Here is a 16,225-nt window from a genome sequence, read left to right on the forward strand (position 1 = left end):
CTATCGAATTCAAATGGTTCAAGTGGCTCTGAGGTCAATGGGACTGAACATCTGAGGTCATCAGTCCCCTAGAACTTAGTACTACTTAAACCTAACTAACCTAAGGACATCACACACATCCATGCCCGAGGCAGGATTCGAACCTGCGACCGTAGCAGTCGCGCGGTTCCAGACTGAAGCGCCTAGAACCGCTCGGCCAGCGCAGCCGGCCGCTATCGAATTCGTTCTGGAAACAGCCTCATAGACTGTGGATGAGCCATATCTCTGTGGATGAGCCATATCTCCGCAATATCCTTTCTCCCGCAAGGAATACACGAGAACTTGTTTGAAAGCTTAGAAAGAACCCATTAGAAGAACGAAAGCAGGGCTGTGATGTCGGGACGTTAATGGTGCTTAGATAACTCAGTCGGTAGGCACTTCTTCGCAAAAGGTAAACGTCTCATATTCAAGTCCCGATTCACCAGACGGTTTTAATCTGTTAATCTGCCAGGAAGTTTCATATAAGCGTTCACTCAACAAAGGTTTCAGGATCGAGTCCCAGTGGGGCACACAGTTTTAACATCAGGAAGTTTAATACGAGCACACACTCCGCTGCGGATTGAAAATACATTCTAATAACGGCTGTAGTTTCCCTTTCGCCATGTTGGCTAATGTTACGACTTCAGGTCAATCAGTCATGCACACTGTTGACCCTGCAACTACTGAAAATGCTGTTGGCCTTCTTTAAGAACCATGTGTTAGTCTGGCCTCTCCACAGACACCCCTCCGACGCTGCACCTAAGGCACGGCTATTTTTTAACGCACCCAAACCACCCCAGCGTAAGCTCAGTGGTTCGTGGGGGTAATTTCTCTGAGTTGATACGTAATTTAAAAATAACCGAAAAGTTTGCCCCTGGCATTTCGCAATTCATTCCTTCCAGCACCATAAGCGGCTGCTCCGACTGGGTATTCTTCTATTGTATTACCTGGAGTTTCACGGTGAACTTTATCCCAAAAACAGAAACCTCCGCTGAGGAGAACCTCAGCCGGAAAGACGCCGGGCCCGTGCTCCCAGGGAGCGCACGTTCTCACGCGGCTCCACGTGTCGTTTTTCCCAGACTTTAACACCGGGTTTCCCTCCGTAATTGGCTGCCGTGTCTTCGCCGCGGGAGATCTCCCAGAGAGTCGCCAAAGAGTGTCGCAGAACTATTCCGGTACAGTGGCGGAATGGATATCCCGGCGTCCTTACGTCCGGAACCGACCAGAGCTCGCTTTCGTCACGCGTCCACTCGCTTCAGCAAGTCCTCTGAAACTGCTTTCATTCCGCCCCGGCGACTGCTAGGCATCGCTGCAGTTGGACGACGGCGTCTTGTCCGCTCTCCGCTCTCGTCGAGCATCACGGATTGGCTTAACGGATATAAATCGTCCGTAGAGCGTGTAAACATGGCACTTTAGCCAGTCAAATTGTGGATTCCTAGCATTTCAAGCAAGGTGCAAGGCATCGCGTGAAAACAGGCAGAGGCAGTGAAATTTTGAGACTTGATTGCTTCATTAGTTTTTCGTAGTGTGTGGAAAATAGGAGGCGAAAATGAAGACGAGGAAGCGCTGGAGGCGAGATTCGAATTCCGAGCTGCTGGTAACAGAAGTTCAGGTGTGTGTGTCATCTACAGTTGCTGGTATTGGCTATTGCGAGCACTCTGACATGGCTCAGCAAATTCATCCTATTTTATTTACTTTTCTACAATATTTCACATCTTATGTGTCCAAAGCAGTCTTTCAAAGGCTGCACAGAATATACAAGATGGGACAAATAAAAGTGGGCCGGAGAACAGAGTTCCATAGTAACAAAGAAACACAGGCGTCGGATTGATTTGACAGAATTTCGAAGCGTTTTCTGGTGAACTACAGCCATATTTTCTGGTGTGCGGGCAGTTTTCGGATTTTTTTTGTCTTGACCAAAACAGATCCCGTCTAAAGCCATTTTCGGAGTAATCGTTGCATGGTACTCTTTGCTGGCACTGTGACACCATTAAGCTTCTCAGCAGCCGGCCGGAGTGGCCTGGCGGTTCTAGGCGCTACAGTCTGGAACCGCGTGACCGCTACGGTCGCAGGTTCGAATCCTGCCTCGGGCATGGATGTGTGTGATGTCCTTGGGTTAGTTAGGGTTAAGTAGTTCTAAGTTCTAGGGGACTGATGACCTCAGAAGTTAAGTCCCATAGTGCTCAGAGCCATTTGAACCATTTTTGAAACTTCTCGGCAAACATCTGACCACACCGTTTCAAACGTGTGTGAATTCCTAAGGCACCAAACTGTTGAGGTCATCGGTCCCTAGACTTACACACTACTTAAATTAATTTATGCTGAGAACAACACACACACACACACACACACACACACACACTCATGTCCGAGGGAGGAGTCGAACCTCCGCCGGGAGGGCCCTCGCAGTCCGTGACATGGCGCCTCTAACCACGCGGCTGTCACACTGTTTCCACGACTTTGTTGACACGTAAGTCTCCACAACAAACACCCGCTGCTCCACTGTGAGTACCATCGTATCTTTTTGCACGGTTCACCCACACTGACAGAGACCGCACTACGCTCTGAACCGGTGTGAATCGCGTGGCGGGCGTACACATGCTGTGCGCGTCACGGTGTGTTGTTACATGCATACATTCATGTCCAATCGCATCCACACGTCCGGGCCACTTTTATTTGCCCCACCCTGTAGTATGCTTGCAGAATCGTGCAAGCAATTTTGTGCCACGAAGGTAGTCGGTATCACTAGAGGTGGAGCAAATACTCGGACTGAGCAAAGCTAGAACTATGGAGGCCTCAGTCATGAGTGCGGCACGAGAATTTGATTCTGGCTCCTTTCGGATGCAAACTCAGTACCATGATCACTGTCCCAGTATGAACTGCGTGCTACACGTAATTACTGCAGAATTCTTTTTCCAGTCCGTGTATATGATGTATTATTGAATTTCTACATTATATGGCGCTACGGAGTGACCTAGCGTTGTGATTTAAACACCATAATGGTACATAGGGTGGAAACTTCTAGGTGTTTTGGGGGTTGTCCTGAGGAACGAATTGAGGATAGGAACCCGTGAACGTCATTCAACGACGCTACAGAGCGTCGAAGTTATAGGCGCCGACGCCTGCTACTAGGCTACCCCTTCGGCATCAAACGTGACTTTGTACACTGACGGACTGCAGGTGGAACGTCTCCCAGTTTGTTATTCGGTGATCGCGACTGACTGCCACGATCTCGAGCCGAGAATATGGAGTTAGCTGCTGCGTAGAAAGGACTTGTCTCCCATGAATGCGATGCTCTGTTGCCTCAAGGGTTGACGATTTCGGACACTAGTTTCATCCTCAGTTCATTTTCTTCTGGAAGCCTCTAAAATCTCCAGTGTGTTTCCGTATACAAGAGAAAAATAAAGTGCAGCTGGAAACCAATGTTGTGTGCTGTCCTTAGGTTAGTTAGGTTTAAGTAGTACTAAGTTCTAGGGGACCATAGATGTTAAGTTCCATAGTGCTCAGAGCCATTTGAACCATTTTTTTTTTGGAAACCAATGTCACCCATCAAGGCAACGGAGCTGTCCTTAGGTTAGTTAGGTTTAAGTAGTTCTAAGTTCTTGGGGACTGATGACCATAGATGTTAAGTCCCATAGTGCTCAGAGCCATTTGAACCATTTTTTTTTTGGAAACCAATGTCACCCATCAAGGCAACAGAGCATTACACTCTTAGGAGACAGGTGCCAGGGTGGTGTAGTGGTTAGCATATCTGCCGAGCAAGCAGGAGACCCAGGTTCGAGTCCCGGCCTTGGTAAAAAGTTGCCGTCCGGGGTAGCCGCGAGGTCTAGGGCGCCTTATTACGGTTCGCGCAGCTCCCCCCGTCGGAGGTTCGAGCCCTCCCTCGGGCATGGGTGTGTGTGTTCTCCTTAGTGTAATTTAGTTGAACTTAGATTAAGTAGTGTGTAAGCCTAGGGACCGATGACCTCAACAATTTGGTCCCACAGGAACTTACCACCAATTTCCAAATTTTCTTAACGAGACAAGGCCTTTCTACGCAGCAGCAAGCTCCTTCTTCTCCTCTGGCGATCGTGGCAATCATTCGCGATCATCGAACAACAAATAATAATGCGAAACGTTCCGCCTACGGTCCGTCAGCGAAAGAAGTCACTTTTGCTGTTGAAGGGGTGGCCTCATGGCAGGCGCCGGCACCTAAAACTTCCACGCTTTGTAGCGTCGTTGCATGTCGTTTCCGGACGCGGTTTCTTTACGCTCAATGTGTTCCTGAAGACACTCCTTACAGCTCGTCAGTCTGAGGCAACATTTCTGGGACACTCAGTACAGGAGGTACGGAGTTCACATCTCCTCCGACCATCCGGATTTCTCTTTTCGGATAGATAGAATGGGGAGTGAACAAGTGCTTCTAATAAGAAGTGAAGAAGAAGAAGAAAGAAACCTTGCGAGGAAGAAACACTGAAGCGCCAAAAAAACTGGTACAGGCATGCGTATTCAAATACAGAGCAATGTAAACAGGCAGAATACGGCGCTGCGGTCGGCAACGATATATAAGACAACAAGTGTCTGGTGCAGTTTGTTACATAGGTTACTGCTGCCACAATGGCAGGTTATCAAGATTTAAGTGAGTTTGAACGTAGTGTTACAGTTGGCGCAGGAGTGATCGGAAACAGCATCTCCGAGGTAGTGATGAAGTGGGGATTTTCCCATCGACCATTTCACGACTGTACCGTGAATATCAGGAATCCGGTAAAATGCCATATCTCCGACATCGCTACAGCCGGAAAACCTGCAAGAACGGGACCAACGACGAACGAAGAGAATCTTTCGATTTGACGGAAGTGCAACCCTTCCGCAAGTTGCTGCAGATTTCAATGCTGGGGCATTAGCAAGTGTCAGCGTGCGAGCCATTCAACGAAACATCATCGAAATGGGCTTTCGGAGCCGAACGCTCACTCATGTACCCTTGATGACTGCACGACACAAAGCTTTAGGCCTCGCCTGGGACGGCAACACCGACATTGGACTGTTGATGATTGGAAACATGTTACCTGGTCAGACAAGTCTCGTTTCAAATTGTATCGAGCGGACGGACGTGTACGGGTATGGAGACAACCTCATGAATTCGTGGACCCTGCATTTCAGCAGAGGACGGTTCAAGCTGGTGGAGGCTCTGTAATGGTGTGTGGCTTGTGCAGTTGGAGTGATATGGGACCTCTGATACGTCTAGATACGACTCTGACAGGTGACGCGTACGTAAGTATCCTGTGTGATCGCCTGCATATGTTCTCGCCCATTGTTCATTCCGACGGACTTGGGCCATTCCAGCAGGACAATGCGACACCTCAAACGTCTAGAACTGCTACAGAGTGGCTCCAGGAACATTCTTCTTAGTTTAAACACTTCCGCTGGCCATCAAACTCTCCGGACGTGAACATTATTGAGCATATCTGGGATGCCTTGCAACTTGTTCAGAATAGACCTCCACCCCCTCGTACTCTTACAGATTTATGGACAGCGCTGCACAATTCGTGGTATCAGTTCCCTCCAGCACTACTTCAGACATTAGTCGAGTCCATGCCACGTCGTGTTGCGGCACTTTGGCGTGCTTACGGGGGCCCTACACGATATTAGGCAGGTGTACCAGTTTCTTTGGCTCTTCAGTGTAAGACCGAAGGAAAGATGCTGTTTGTGACATGTATTGCGAAGGAACTGGCGTGCAACGAAGCGTCATTGAAGGAAAGATTGCAAGTTAGACTTGTGGCGAAGTAGTTTTGGCGTAATGCTGGATGATATTAAAAATGAACGAAGCTATTAGCAGACTAAGAAATGGGCATAGTACAGAATAACTTGGAGAGCAACCAGTCGATATTAATCGTAGGGCAGATATACCAAGGAAGAGAGATGAATTAAATCATCGGGCGAATGTTGGGACGGTACAAGGTCTGCTTCTTTCCCCGTCCTCCTCTGATTATCCCTTCGTCGACTGGATGTAAAAGCCCTGATTTTCTTTCATTCCTTAAAGTGGTGCAGTACTGCAGAACAGGCCAGACATTTCAGTGCTGTTCTATTGCGACAACAATGTCGTAACTCTAAGAGGTGGTCGTACCATTTGGAACTAGTAGCCCAGTAGTCTCCGAAAACTGCTTTTAGCTGCCTTAATTCGAAATTTCCTTGTTTGAATTAACAAAGACTGCTGTTTTGTAACGACGGTGATAGTTTGCTTGTATATGAGTTTTCAGTTGAAAGTAGCAGGAAGAGCATTAACCCTCCATTAAGCTTGTAAGTTCTAATTAGCTTGCGCGATTTTTCGTAATTTTTAACTCTCGTACAGTATACAACAGCAAAGGAAAATGGATAAGCAGCACTGTTCAGTCCAGTCAGTTTGCAATTTCACTCCAAAAAGAAATGAGTAATCGAGTATAGAATGTTACAGCTCGGGTCAGAGCTCAGCAGTATCGGGAGTGGCATTTCGGATCGTCGCTTTGGCGCCAACTGTTCTTCCAAGAACAAGAGAGAGCCGGCCTTCTCGAGATACCAGGCCGAGCTCACGGCGACATTTCAGAACGATCGTGTTTCTAAGAAGTTATTTTCCATTACCAAGACATCTTATGGCCACATAGGTCTGTGTCTTAAACTTGAGTGTAGGGCACGCGGCAACGGTTTTCACCCTTGTAGATCACGGCCAGCTTCGTGTCAAAATGCTGCAGTGAGGGTGGGTGTGGGAAAATTTTTTCTGCTTGAGAACTTCCTGTCCATCGTTCTCATTTTTCCGAGAACAACTAAGAAGGTATTTGGTCGTGCTCATAGGAAGTAGTTCCAAGGAAGTCAGGTCGCTGCTGTCTCGACTCAGTTGCCTGCGTCCTTCCGAGGAGAGCTGCAGGGTCGCAAATCGTATAACTGATCTTGGTCCAAGGCGGGGACCACCAGTTTTGTGTTACTGCAGCGTCTTAGCCAAGGGGCACTGCACTGAAGACGAGGGCATGCGGTGTTATTTGTAATCCAGTACAGTGCTTATTTTTAACCCAGTACAGCGCTTGCTTTTTGGAAACAGGGAAAAGGGGAGTTTACATCTAGGAAAGATCAAACGGGAGAAAGGACGGCTCTGGTTTTGTCTTTTGACGACGTTGGAAGTCATCTGAGACTAGTTTTTGACTCATAGGAGAGGAATGGGGCGGAAGACGCCTTCGTGTCATTCGTATGAAGTGAATGTTAAATGTCTTGTGGCGACCAGAGTGGTACAGGCCCTTCGCTTTGACATTGCTTTTGCAGCAAGCGTGTCAGTGTCTTTGCTCAGGATATCAAAACAAGGATTCTCATTTGACACAAAGCAAGACAAGTGAACGCTATACCAGATCTGTCGTACCATAAATACTGATATAGTTTTCGGGAATCGAACCCGGACCTCCCAGTCAGTAGCTAGCAACACTATCCACAAAATCACCCATTGTATCAACGGTGTTTGACCCATATAGAGGCTGCAGTAGGATCTTCGAACGAGGACATGAACCCCCAACTTCCGAATACAAGTCCAATACCTTCATAACTGTGCCACGCCGTTCCACATGACGGTGGAGTTAACTGTAATTGACATCTTACCGTGTAGATATACAGTATATGCAGTTTGCTCTACAAGTGTCTGTCGACATTTATGTGAAGCGAAATTTGAAAATTCCTGTATTGGACTTGACTACCGCATGAAATCAACAAGGGAGAAACGACATAAACTAGTAAAAGATATGCAAGTGAGCTGAAACGTATTTTATCATGCAGTAGATGGAGTCCAAACACGGCGTGGAGATAACGCAATGCAACAGTACAAGTTTGGTTTTTATTTTCCTCAATAAGAAAGGAGGAACATCTCTCTCTCTCTCTCTCTCTCTCTCTCTCTCTCTCTCTCTGTGTGTGTGTGTGTGTGTGTGTGTGTGTGTGTGTGTGTGCGCGCGCGTGCCTTGATAAAAGGACATCTGATTTGCGGAAGAGAGGGGTTAGTTTGTGTTGCTAGTCAGTCAATCTGATTTAGCTGTGTTAATCTTCACGTAATGAGCATTTGCCTGAAATTGGATAGTGGATGTGTAGACAAAGTTATCAAGCTGATGTAAGAGAAATAATGTATAACACGTCCGAAGACGACAAGTGCTGCCGAAACACAACGGTGCAAACGTAATTTTGGACGACTGCAGTATTTATAGGAACTACCGTTTCATCCTCTCCTACTGTTCGTATCACATCGTTGTGGCACAACGGGACAAATGCGTGTGGAATGCTAGTAACGATACCATCACACCTGCGGTTACAGTTAAAGTTGCGGAGAGAATGGCCCACGTCTTGGCTACTGCTGGCAAGGCAATATAATGCGCACTAAAATGTAAGTCTTGACGGAAATGACAGACACGGACGGTAGTACTTAGGGGAACATTTCTTCCAGATGTCAACACTGCACATCCAAAAAGAATAAATGAACAAGCCTTACAAATACATTGGCCTCACGAAAGTTATGAATACATTAGTGTGCACATTATAGCCCGCGGACTGGAAGTGGCTTAAGTGCTAACGTGGGTCTGCTAGTATTTGAAGGCATACTTTATAGTAAGTTTATCACAACATATGAAGGGTGATTTCACCCAGGGACATGACGACTTAGGTCCCCGTTTCGACTAAGATACGGGGAAGTCCTTATTGTGCTTTTCTTGATATTTGAGGACGTTTCTACCCATCTGGCAATGCACAGTATACTGATGAGACACTGCGATGTTTGCAATTTGTTTGTTCCAGGTCTGGAAGCTCACGTTGTACGGTACAGAAAGGATGTGCTGGTAGAGAAGTCTATCTGTCATCACTCAGAAGCACTTACGTTTGAACAACACTGCGAAAGTACAGGTCTTTCCCATCTGTGCACAAACGACAGGCAAACATAGAACCATATACGCAAGAGGATACACTAAGCTTTTGTGGTCGCCCTCTGTGTTGTTTGCACCACGTAACTGTAGCGCTTCGGTTGGCGACTTTTGCCTTCTAAATAAAAGTGTTTACGCGCGTACAATCTAAGTGACTGCTCAGTTCAACCTTACAGTTTAATCACGGAAGCACCCATGGTAGAGTGTCACAGAGATGCTGAAGAAACTGAATTGGTAGACGCTCGAAGATATACGCAAACTATCCCGAGGAAGCGTGCTTACAAAGTTTCAAGAACTGGCTGTAAATGATGATACTAGAACCCCCTACATACCTGTTCCCGTAGTCATCGTGAGAACAGTATTGGACTAATTACAGCACACACGGATGCATTTCGAAAATGTTCAAATGTGTGTGAATTCCTAAGGGACCAAACTGTTTAGGTCATCGGTCCCTAGACTTACACACTACTTAAACTAACTTATACTAAGAACAACACACACACACACACACACACACACACACACACACACACACACACCCTTGCCCGAGGGAGGACTCGAACCTCCGACAGAGGCATTTAATAATCACTCTTTCCGCGCTCCATACGCGAATGGAACGGGAAGAAACTCCAATAACTGGTACAATGTGACGTATCCTCTGCCACGCATTTCACAGCGGTTTTCAGAGCGTAGACATAGATGTACATGTACCTGTAGAATGTCCTTGGTCGAGAACAGTGCCATGTGGTTCTTCATTTCAGTCAAACGCTGTCTTTTGGTTTAAAACGTATAAATAAAAATCCTACGTAAAGATCGCAAATTCCCTTTATTGATTAGCGGTTTCGGCTAATTGACGAGGCATCCTCAGATCTATTTAAAATTATGTTTAGTGTGCGACAATCATTACACATCGTCGTATTCTTAGAGCTAAGTCGCGGTAAAACGATAAATCATAGAATACAACGATGCGTAATTATTGTAGTGCAATGAACAATATTTTAAATTGATACAAGGATGGCTCGTCAATGAGCCGAAACCGATAACCAATAAAGAAAATTTGCGATCTTGACGTGGGATTTTTATTCGCACGTGTTTCCGTGAAATTGTTTGTCTTCATCCCACAAATGATGACTGGGTGTTGTGTGCTGTCCTTGGGTTAGTTAGGTTTAAGTAGTTCTAAGTTCTAGGGGACTGATGACCATAGATGTGAAGTCCCATAGTGCTCAGAGCCATTTGAGCCATCCCACAAATACCGAAAACATAATCCTACGTTTTCAGTTAAACAATACACAAGTCAGATTGAAATGTACTTCAAAAAGAGACTTTTGGTTAATGAAAGGGGATTGAAAAATTGTTTACCATATGCGTAAATTAAAACAACAAAATTTGGATGGGTATCTACAAATAAAGTTGGAAGGAAGCAAATTCCGCACCACATCCGATGTTTATCATACAGTGAACAAAACACCAACTGGCATTACGGCCAAGTATAAAATTCATAATTTTCCCTATTAGATTGGTTCACTACCAACCCAAACAAACAAATCTTCGAACAATATTCCCATTTTCCTTCAGACACCATAGCACACATCTTTTTTGGTAATTTCGTTTCTGTTCATCTCTTTTTACGGTATTGCGTTTTAGAATTCGACCAGCGTGTGTACGTCACAATAACGTTAAATTCGCCTCATTCCGTATGAAATGAGGACTACAGACAGGGTAGCGTACAGTTCACAAAACTTTGTGCAAATGTGACGTCATTTTGATGTTACACGCTTTATCGAAGACGAAGCCGTCTATCGTCTTTCGCGACCGGTTGGTTTACAACATGACGTTCAAAATTATAGCATTCACCTGGAGTAGAGAAAACTGAAAGGTTACGCCGTGTACGTTAACCTCGAAGATATAACGTTTATAAATGTGTAATATTCGCCTTCATGTGGACTGGGATGCACGCAAGTGAGGGATTCAAGTGTTGGAAAGATTTAACTCCGGAACTAACTGAAAAAGTTGCACCAACTATCTTTCCTAATGCGGTTTATTAACCCCGAAAGAGAAACGACTTACTGATTTAGAAGCAAAAAGAAGAAGAAGCCAACCGGCATTGAATCCAATAACATACGTATTCAACAGTGTTCATTAAGGCACCTCAACAAAATAAGCTTAGTTTTTGAAACTGAAAAATAGTTTCAGGACTTTGTGATTAGAAACGTTGGGTAGCCGTTCTAACAGACGAACTAAAGCAGCGTCCCATTTATCTTACGTCCAGTAAATAGATGCTGTTTCAAAACACCAATACATTGAGGATCTCTGGAAAATGCGTCGCTGTTGATAAAATTTGTTATAATGAAATTACGAAAAGCGTGATACTGTGGTTAGATATGTATTTTAACTGAAGCCGTTTGTTTGGAAAAGAAGTTTCCAAAAAGAACTAGCTCGTAAATTTGCTTTTATACACTTCACAGACGGCTGAGACTAAGCTGGCTTTTAATTCTGTTGCAAATGGGTCGGTCTTTTCAATACCTTTTTATTGTGAATGGTGGTTTGCTTTACCAGATGATCAACGTGTGAATATTTATTGGCATTTGCGTGTTTCGTGCTTAATTTGTAAATTATTGACAATGACGATTCACACCAGAGAGAGAAAGCGCGCACACTATACAGAATATAAAATATAAAAAAAGGAAAATACTTCTACTAGCGTAACAAAGAAGTCCCAGAACCTTTAAGAAACGCGAAGGTGAACAAAAAAATAGGTTTTTGTAGGACGCGAACAATCTTCATAGATGGCCTACAGATTGTAACTCGACGCTTATAACGACTATACCACGATGAACTAGCGAAATTCCACCCTTTGTACTGTAACTTACAAGACATGAAGGCTTTAGCAGCCGATACGTCATTATGTGACGTTCAAGTATAACAAATCATACCAAGAATGATAGCTTTTGACAATGTTGACTGGAATACTCTTTCAAATTATAAAGGTGGAAAGGGTGAAATACAGAGAGGGAAAGGCGATTAACAATTTATACAGAACCCAGATGGCAGTTCAGAAGCAGTGGTTGAGAAGGGAGTGAGACAGGATTGTAGCCTATCCCTGACGTTATTCAAATTGTACCTTGAGTAAGCAGCAAAGGAAACAAAACAAACATTTGGAGCAGAAATTAAAGTCCAGAGAGAAGAAATAAAAACTTTTGAGGTTTGCCGATGACATTGTAATACTGTCAGAGACAGCAAATGACTTGGAAGAGCAGCTGAACGGAAAAGACAGTATCTTGAAAGGAGGATACAAGATGAACATCAACTAAAGCAAAACGAGTAAAGTGGAATGTAGTCGAATTAAATTAGGTAATGTTGAGGGAATTAGGCTAGGAAATGAGACACTTAAAGTAGTAGATGAGTTTTGCTATTTAGGGAGCAAAATAACTGATGATGGTCGAAGCAGACTGGCAATGGCAAGAAAAGCGTTTCTGAGAAGAGAAATTAGTTAACATCGAGTATAGATTTAAGTGTCAGGAAGTCCTTCTGAAAGTACTCTTATCGAGTGTAGCCATGTAGGGAAGTGAAAGATGGACGATGATTAGTTGAGACGAGAAGAGAATAGAAGTTTTTGAAAATCGGTGCTACTTAACAGTACTGAAGACTAGATGGGTAGACCACGTAACTAATGAGGAAGTACTGAATAGAACTGGGGAGAACAGAAGTTTGTAGTACAACCTGACTAAAAGAAGGGACATAATTTGAAGCATTAAGGGATCACCTAGTGTCTTGAAAGGAGGATATAAGATGAACATCAACAAAAGCAAAACGAGGATAATGGAATGTAGTTTAATTAAATCAGGTGATGCTGAGGGGATTAGATTAGGAAATGAGACACTTAAAGTAGTAAAGGAGTTTTGCCATTTGGGGAGAAAAATAACTGATGATGGTCGAAGTAGAGAAGATATAAAATGTAGACTGGCAATGGCAAGGAAAGCGTTTCTGAAGAGGAGAAATTTGTCAACATTGAGTATAGATTTAAGTGCCAGGAAGTCGTTTCTGAAAGTATTTGTATGGAATGTAGCCACGTATGGAAGTGAAACATGGACGATAAATAGTTTGGACAAGAAGAGAACAGAGGCTTTCGAAATGTGGTGCTACAGAAGAATGCCGAAGATTAAATGGGTAGATCACATAACTAATGAGGAAGTATTGAATAGGATTGGGGAGAAGAGAATTTTGTGTTCAAAAAATGTGTGTGAAATCTTATGGGACTTAACTGCTAAGGTCATCAGTCCCTATGCTTACACACTACTTAACCTAAACTATCCTAAGGACAAACAAACACACACACCCATGCCCGAGGGAGGACTCGAACCTCCGCCGGGACCAGCCGCACAGAGAATTTTGTGGCACAACTTGACTAGTAGAAGGGATCGGTTGGTAGGACATGTTCTGAGGCATCAAGGGATCACCAATTTAGTACTGGAGGGCAGCGTGGAGGGTAAAAATCGTAGAGGGAGACCAAGAGATAAATACACTAGGCAGATTTAGAAGGATGTAGGTTGCAGTAGGTACTGGGAGATGAAGCAGCTTGCACAGGATAGAGTAGCATCGAGATCTGCATCAAACCATTTTCAAACTAGAGGGAAGCGTGTGAGGTAAAAATCGTAGAGGGTGACCAAAAGATGAATACAGTAAGCAGTAGTTATTCGGAGATGAGGCTTGCACAGGATAGGGTAGCATGGAGAGCTGCAACATGGACTGAAGACCACAACAACCAAGAATAACGTGTTTTTGTAAAACTTCAATGTGCAGTTGCCTTGCAACGGCATACTTCTATAACACGCCAGTTACAGTACGAAATTACGGAATCCAATATGGTGTTCAATATGGTGTGTCGGAAGCACTCAACATCGGATGTTAACGAAAGTCGATGGCAATTCCAGCGGCCTTTGATAGGTGCGTGTGACGTCCAAATGACGTTACCCGCCACCCACGCCTATCACCCTCTGGCATCTCAGCGGCCGGGATGTGGCGGCCACCCACCATTCAGAACTTTACCTGAGCCCGTATTCTGCGAAGGGGTCCGGTGGTGGGGGTAGGTGTTTTCCGAGTAAAGAGCCAGTCAGGCCAGCGGTATTTCCGCAGTGGCTCGGCTGCCAGAGGCGCGAGCGCTGTCCTCGGGACACCGTTACGTACAGCTAACCAGCCAGCCAGGTAGTCGGGCGAGTAATCGGGCTGCCTACGCAGCGCGCCGCCGCTGCCGGGCCGGGACAGACTTTCACTCGGACCATTAGTGCGGCGCGCCAGTCGCCAGCGAGCTGTGCACCGTGTCGTGTCGCGTTCCGGCCCGCAGCCGTGGATTATGCGCCCGTTCCGCAGGTAGCAGCGCCGCCGCCGCCGCCGCCTTCACCGCTCCGCATGCGCCAGCTTCCGGTCGGCGCGACAATGGGTCACGTGGCCCCGGCGCCGGGCTTCTGCGCCCACGTGCAGGTCAGTGGCGCACCGCCGGAGGACACCCCATCCCCCAGCCTGTGACGCAGCGGATGTGCGTGTGTCTTTTTTCCGTTTTTTGTGCCTCGTACCCGTGTCGTCGACCCGTATCGGCAGTGAATTCTACCAGTGGCCCCGAGGGCAAGGAGTTTTTGGCACCATTACGTCGTAGTGGTTCAGTGTCGTTGGTGACAGACTACAGTGGCTGTGCTCCTCGCAATGAAAATGCCATTACAACGTCTGCGAAGAGTATTAAGCAGCGCGTGGGTGAACTGACAGCTGTTACTTAACACACAGTGGAAACAGACTGTGCGGCGGAGATACTATTCATTGACCTATTTTTTATCTTTCATTCTCACTCCTGGATGGAAAGAGTGGGCTGATGATGGAGTCATCACACACAGAACGTGTACAAAACCGCATCCAAGATCAGAGCTAATTAGAGAGGGCTAAACAACACCTGAAATAATGGTTCAAATGGCTCTGAGCACTATGGGACTTAACTTCTGAGGTCATCAGTCCCCTAGAACTACTTAAACCTATCTAACCTAAGGTCATCAAATACATCCATGCCCGAGGCAGGATTCGAACCTGCGACCGTAGCGGTCGCGCGGTTCCAGATTGTAGCGCCTAGAACTGCTCGGCCACCCCGGCCGGCATCTGAAATTAGATTGGTCCTCAGTGACGAAGTAACTTTGTGATTCCACTATAAATGGCTAAGGCAAATTTGCTACTAGCCAATATCCATAACATGTTCTGGTTGCCTTCAAACTAATATTGAATTCATATTTAAGTCCGCTACTCCTTACCTCCATCATTCTATAGGTCATACTATGACAGCTGTTACTATATAGTCGTATAGTGTGGATAATACGTGCAGCGGTATTTATAGGCCTTACATTATTCCCATTAGATTTCGATGTTACATTATACCGCTTTCAGGCCCATGTATGATACCAGGCAACCATATGGACATCGGATAGTCGTCATACGTACATATCACGGAGGCTACAAAAAAACCGATGTCCGATATGCTGAATCTTTGTCTGGTTTAGTTGTTGCACTGCTGCCGTTCACGCCATAAAACTATACACGTGATCGCCTGGTGCCATAGAGTGATCTGAAGATCGTATAAATTGATTTCGTATAAAATAAGACATATACATACAGCTGTAGGTGTCATCCTTAATGCTTTGGTGAAGCTGGATGCCAGTTCCGTTTGGGAAGATTTATTTGGGCAGGGGGTACTTGACCACTCGACCTATATCCCCCTCCCTCCGATTGCTGCACCTCGCTGGGTACGGCCTAGAGCACACAGTGTAGGCACCTAGCCCCACCCTTTCTTCTAAACGGCCTCTTAGATATGCGATAGTGATTTGCAACCAATATTCAGCCGTAACAGAAACGTTTCTTTGTCATACAGCTTTTGGAGAACGGGGCCTGTGGACCCAACTGCAGAATATATTGATTCAATTTTTTTCATATTTGCTTTCTCCAAGCGTTTCCTCTCCCTTTGCGCCATGTCGTAATTGTGATCGGCTTGTCTGTCCTGCTGAGAGGGATGTTAAAATCTCTGTAAGCTTTCGGTCGTGTTGAACTAGCCACGAGGCGCAGAGCTCTGTCTCGACCTTTATACAAAGTATTCTTTGTGTCAAGTTTGCGATCGTGATCGTAATAAAAATGAACAAAGAGTCCGCGTTGTCTGCTTGACGTTATTAACACCAGGACTACCGCCGGTACTGGATTTCTAGAAATTTTTAGGGTAATGAATAGCAGTGATTCTTACACATGCAGCCAAACTTTTCATTTACAGATCAGCGCTTCCGACACGTGTACCG

General features: G+C 45.5%; 1 protein-coding gene and 1 non-coding gene across 6 annotated transcripts in view; both read left to right on the forward strand.

Moving 5' to 3' along the window:
- Positions 1-16,225, forward strand: part of LOC126241918 (uncharacterized) — a 453,558-nt gene that overhangs the window by 405,996 nt on the left and 31,337 nt on the right. The window contains exon 1 of one of the 5 annotated variants that reach the window (XM_049948050.1): positions 14,311-14,387. The exons of the other annotated variants lie outside the window; for them this stretch is intronic. Coding sequence (XP_049804007.1) covers positions 14,316-14,387 — 72 coding nt within the window. The 5' untranslated portion in view covers positions 14,311-14,315. Of the gene's footprint in view, positions 1-14,310; positions 14,388-16,225 lie in introns of those variants that run through there. 5 annotated transcript variants of the gene reach the window in all.
- Positions 3,743-3,814, forward strand: Trnaa-agc (transfer RNA alanine (anticodon AGC)). The gene has a single exon. It is a non-coding gene; the product is annotated as a tRNA-Ala (tRNA).

Source organism: Schistocerca nitens, chromosome 1 (assembly GCF_023898315.1).
Source record: "Schistocerca nitens isolate TAMUIC-IGC-003100 chromosome 1, iqSchNite1.1, whole genome shotgun sequence".
Lineage (NCBI taxonomy): Eukaryota > Metazoa > Arthropoda > Insecta > Orthoptera > Acrididae > Schistocerca > Schistocerca nitens.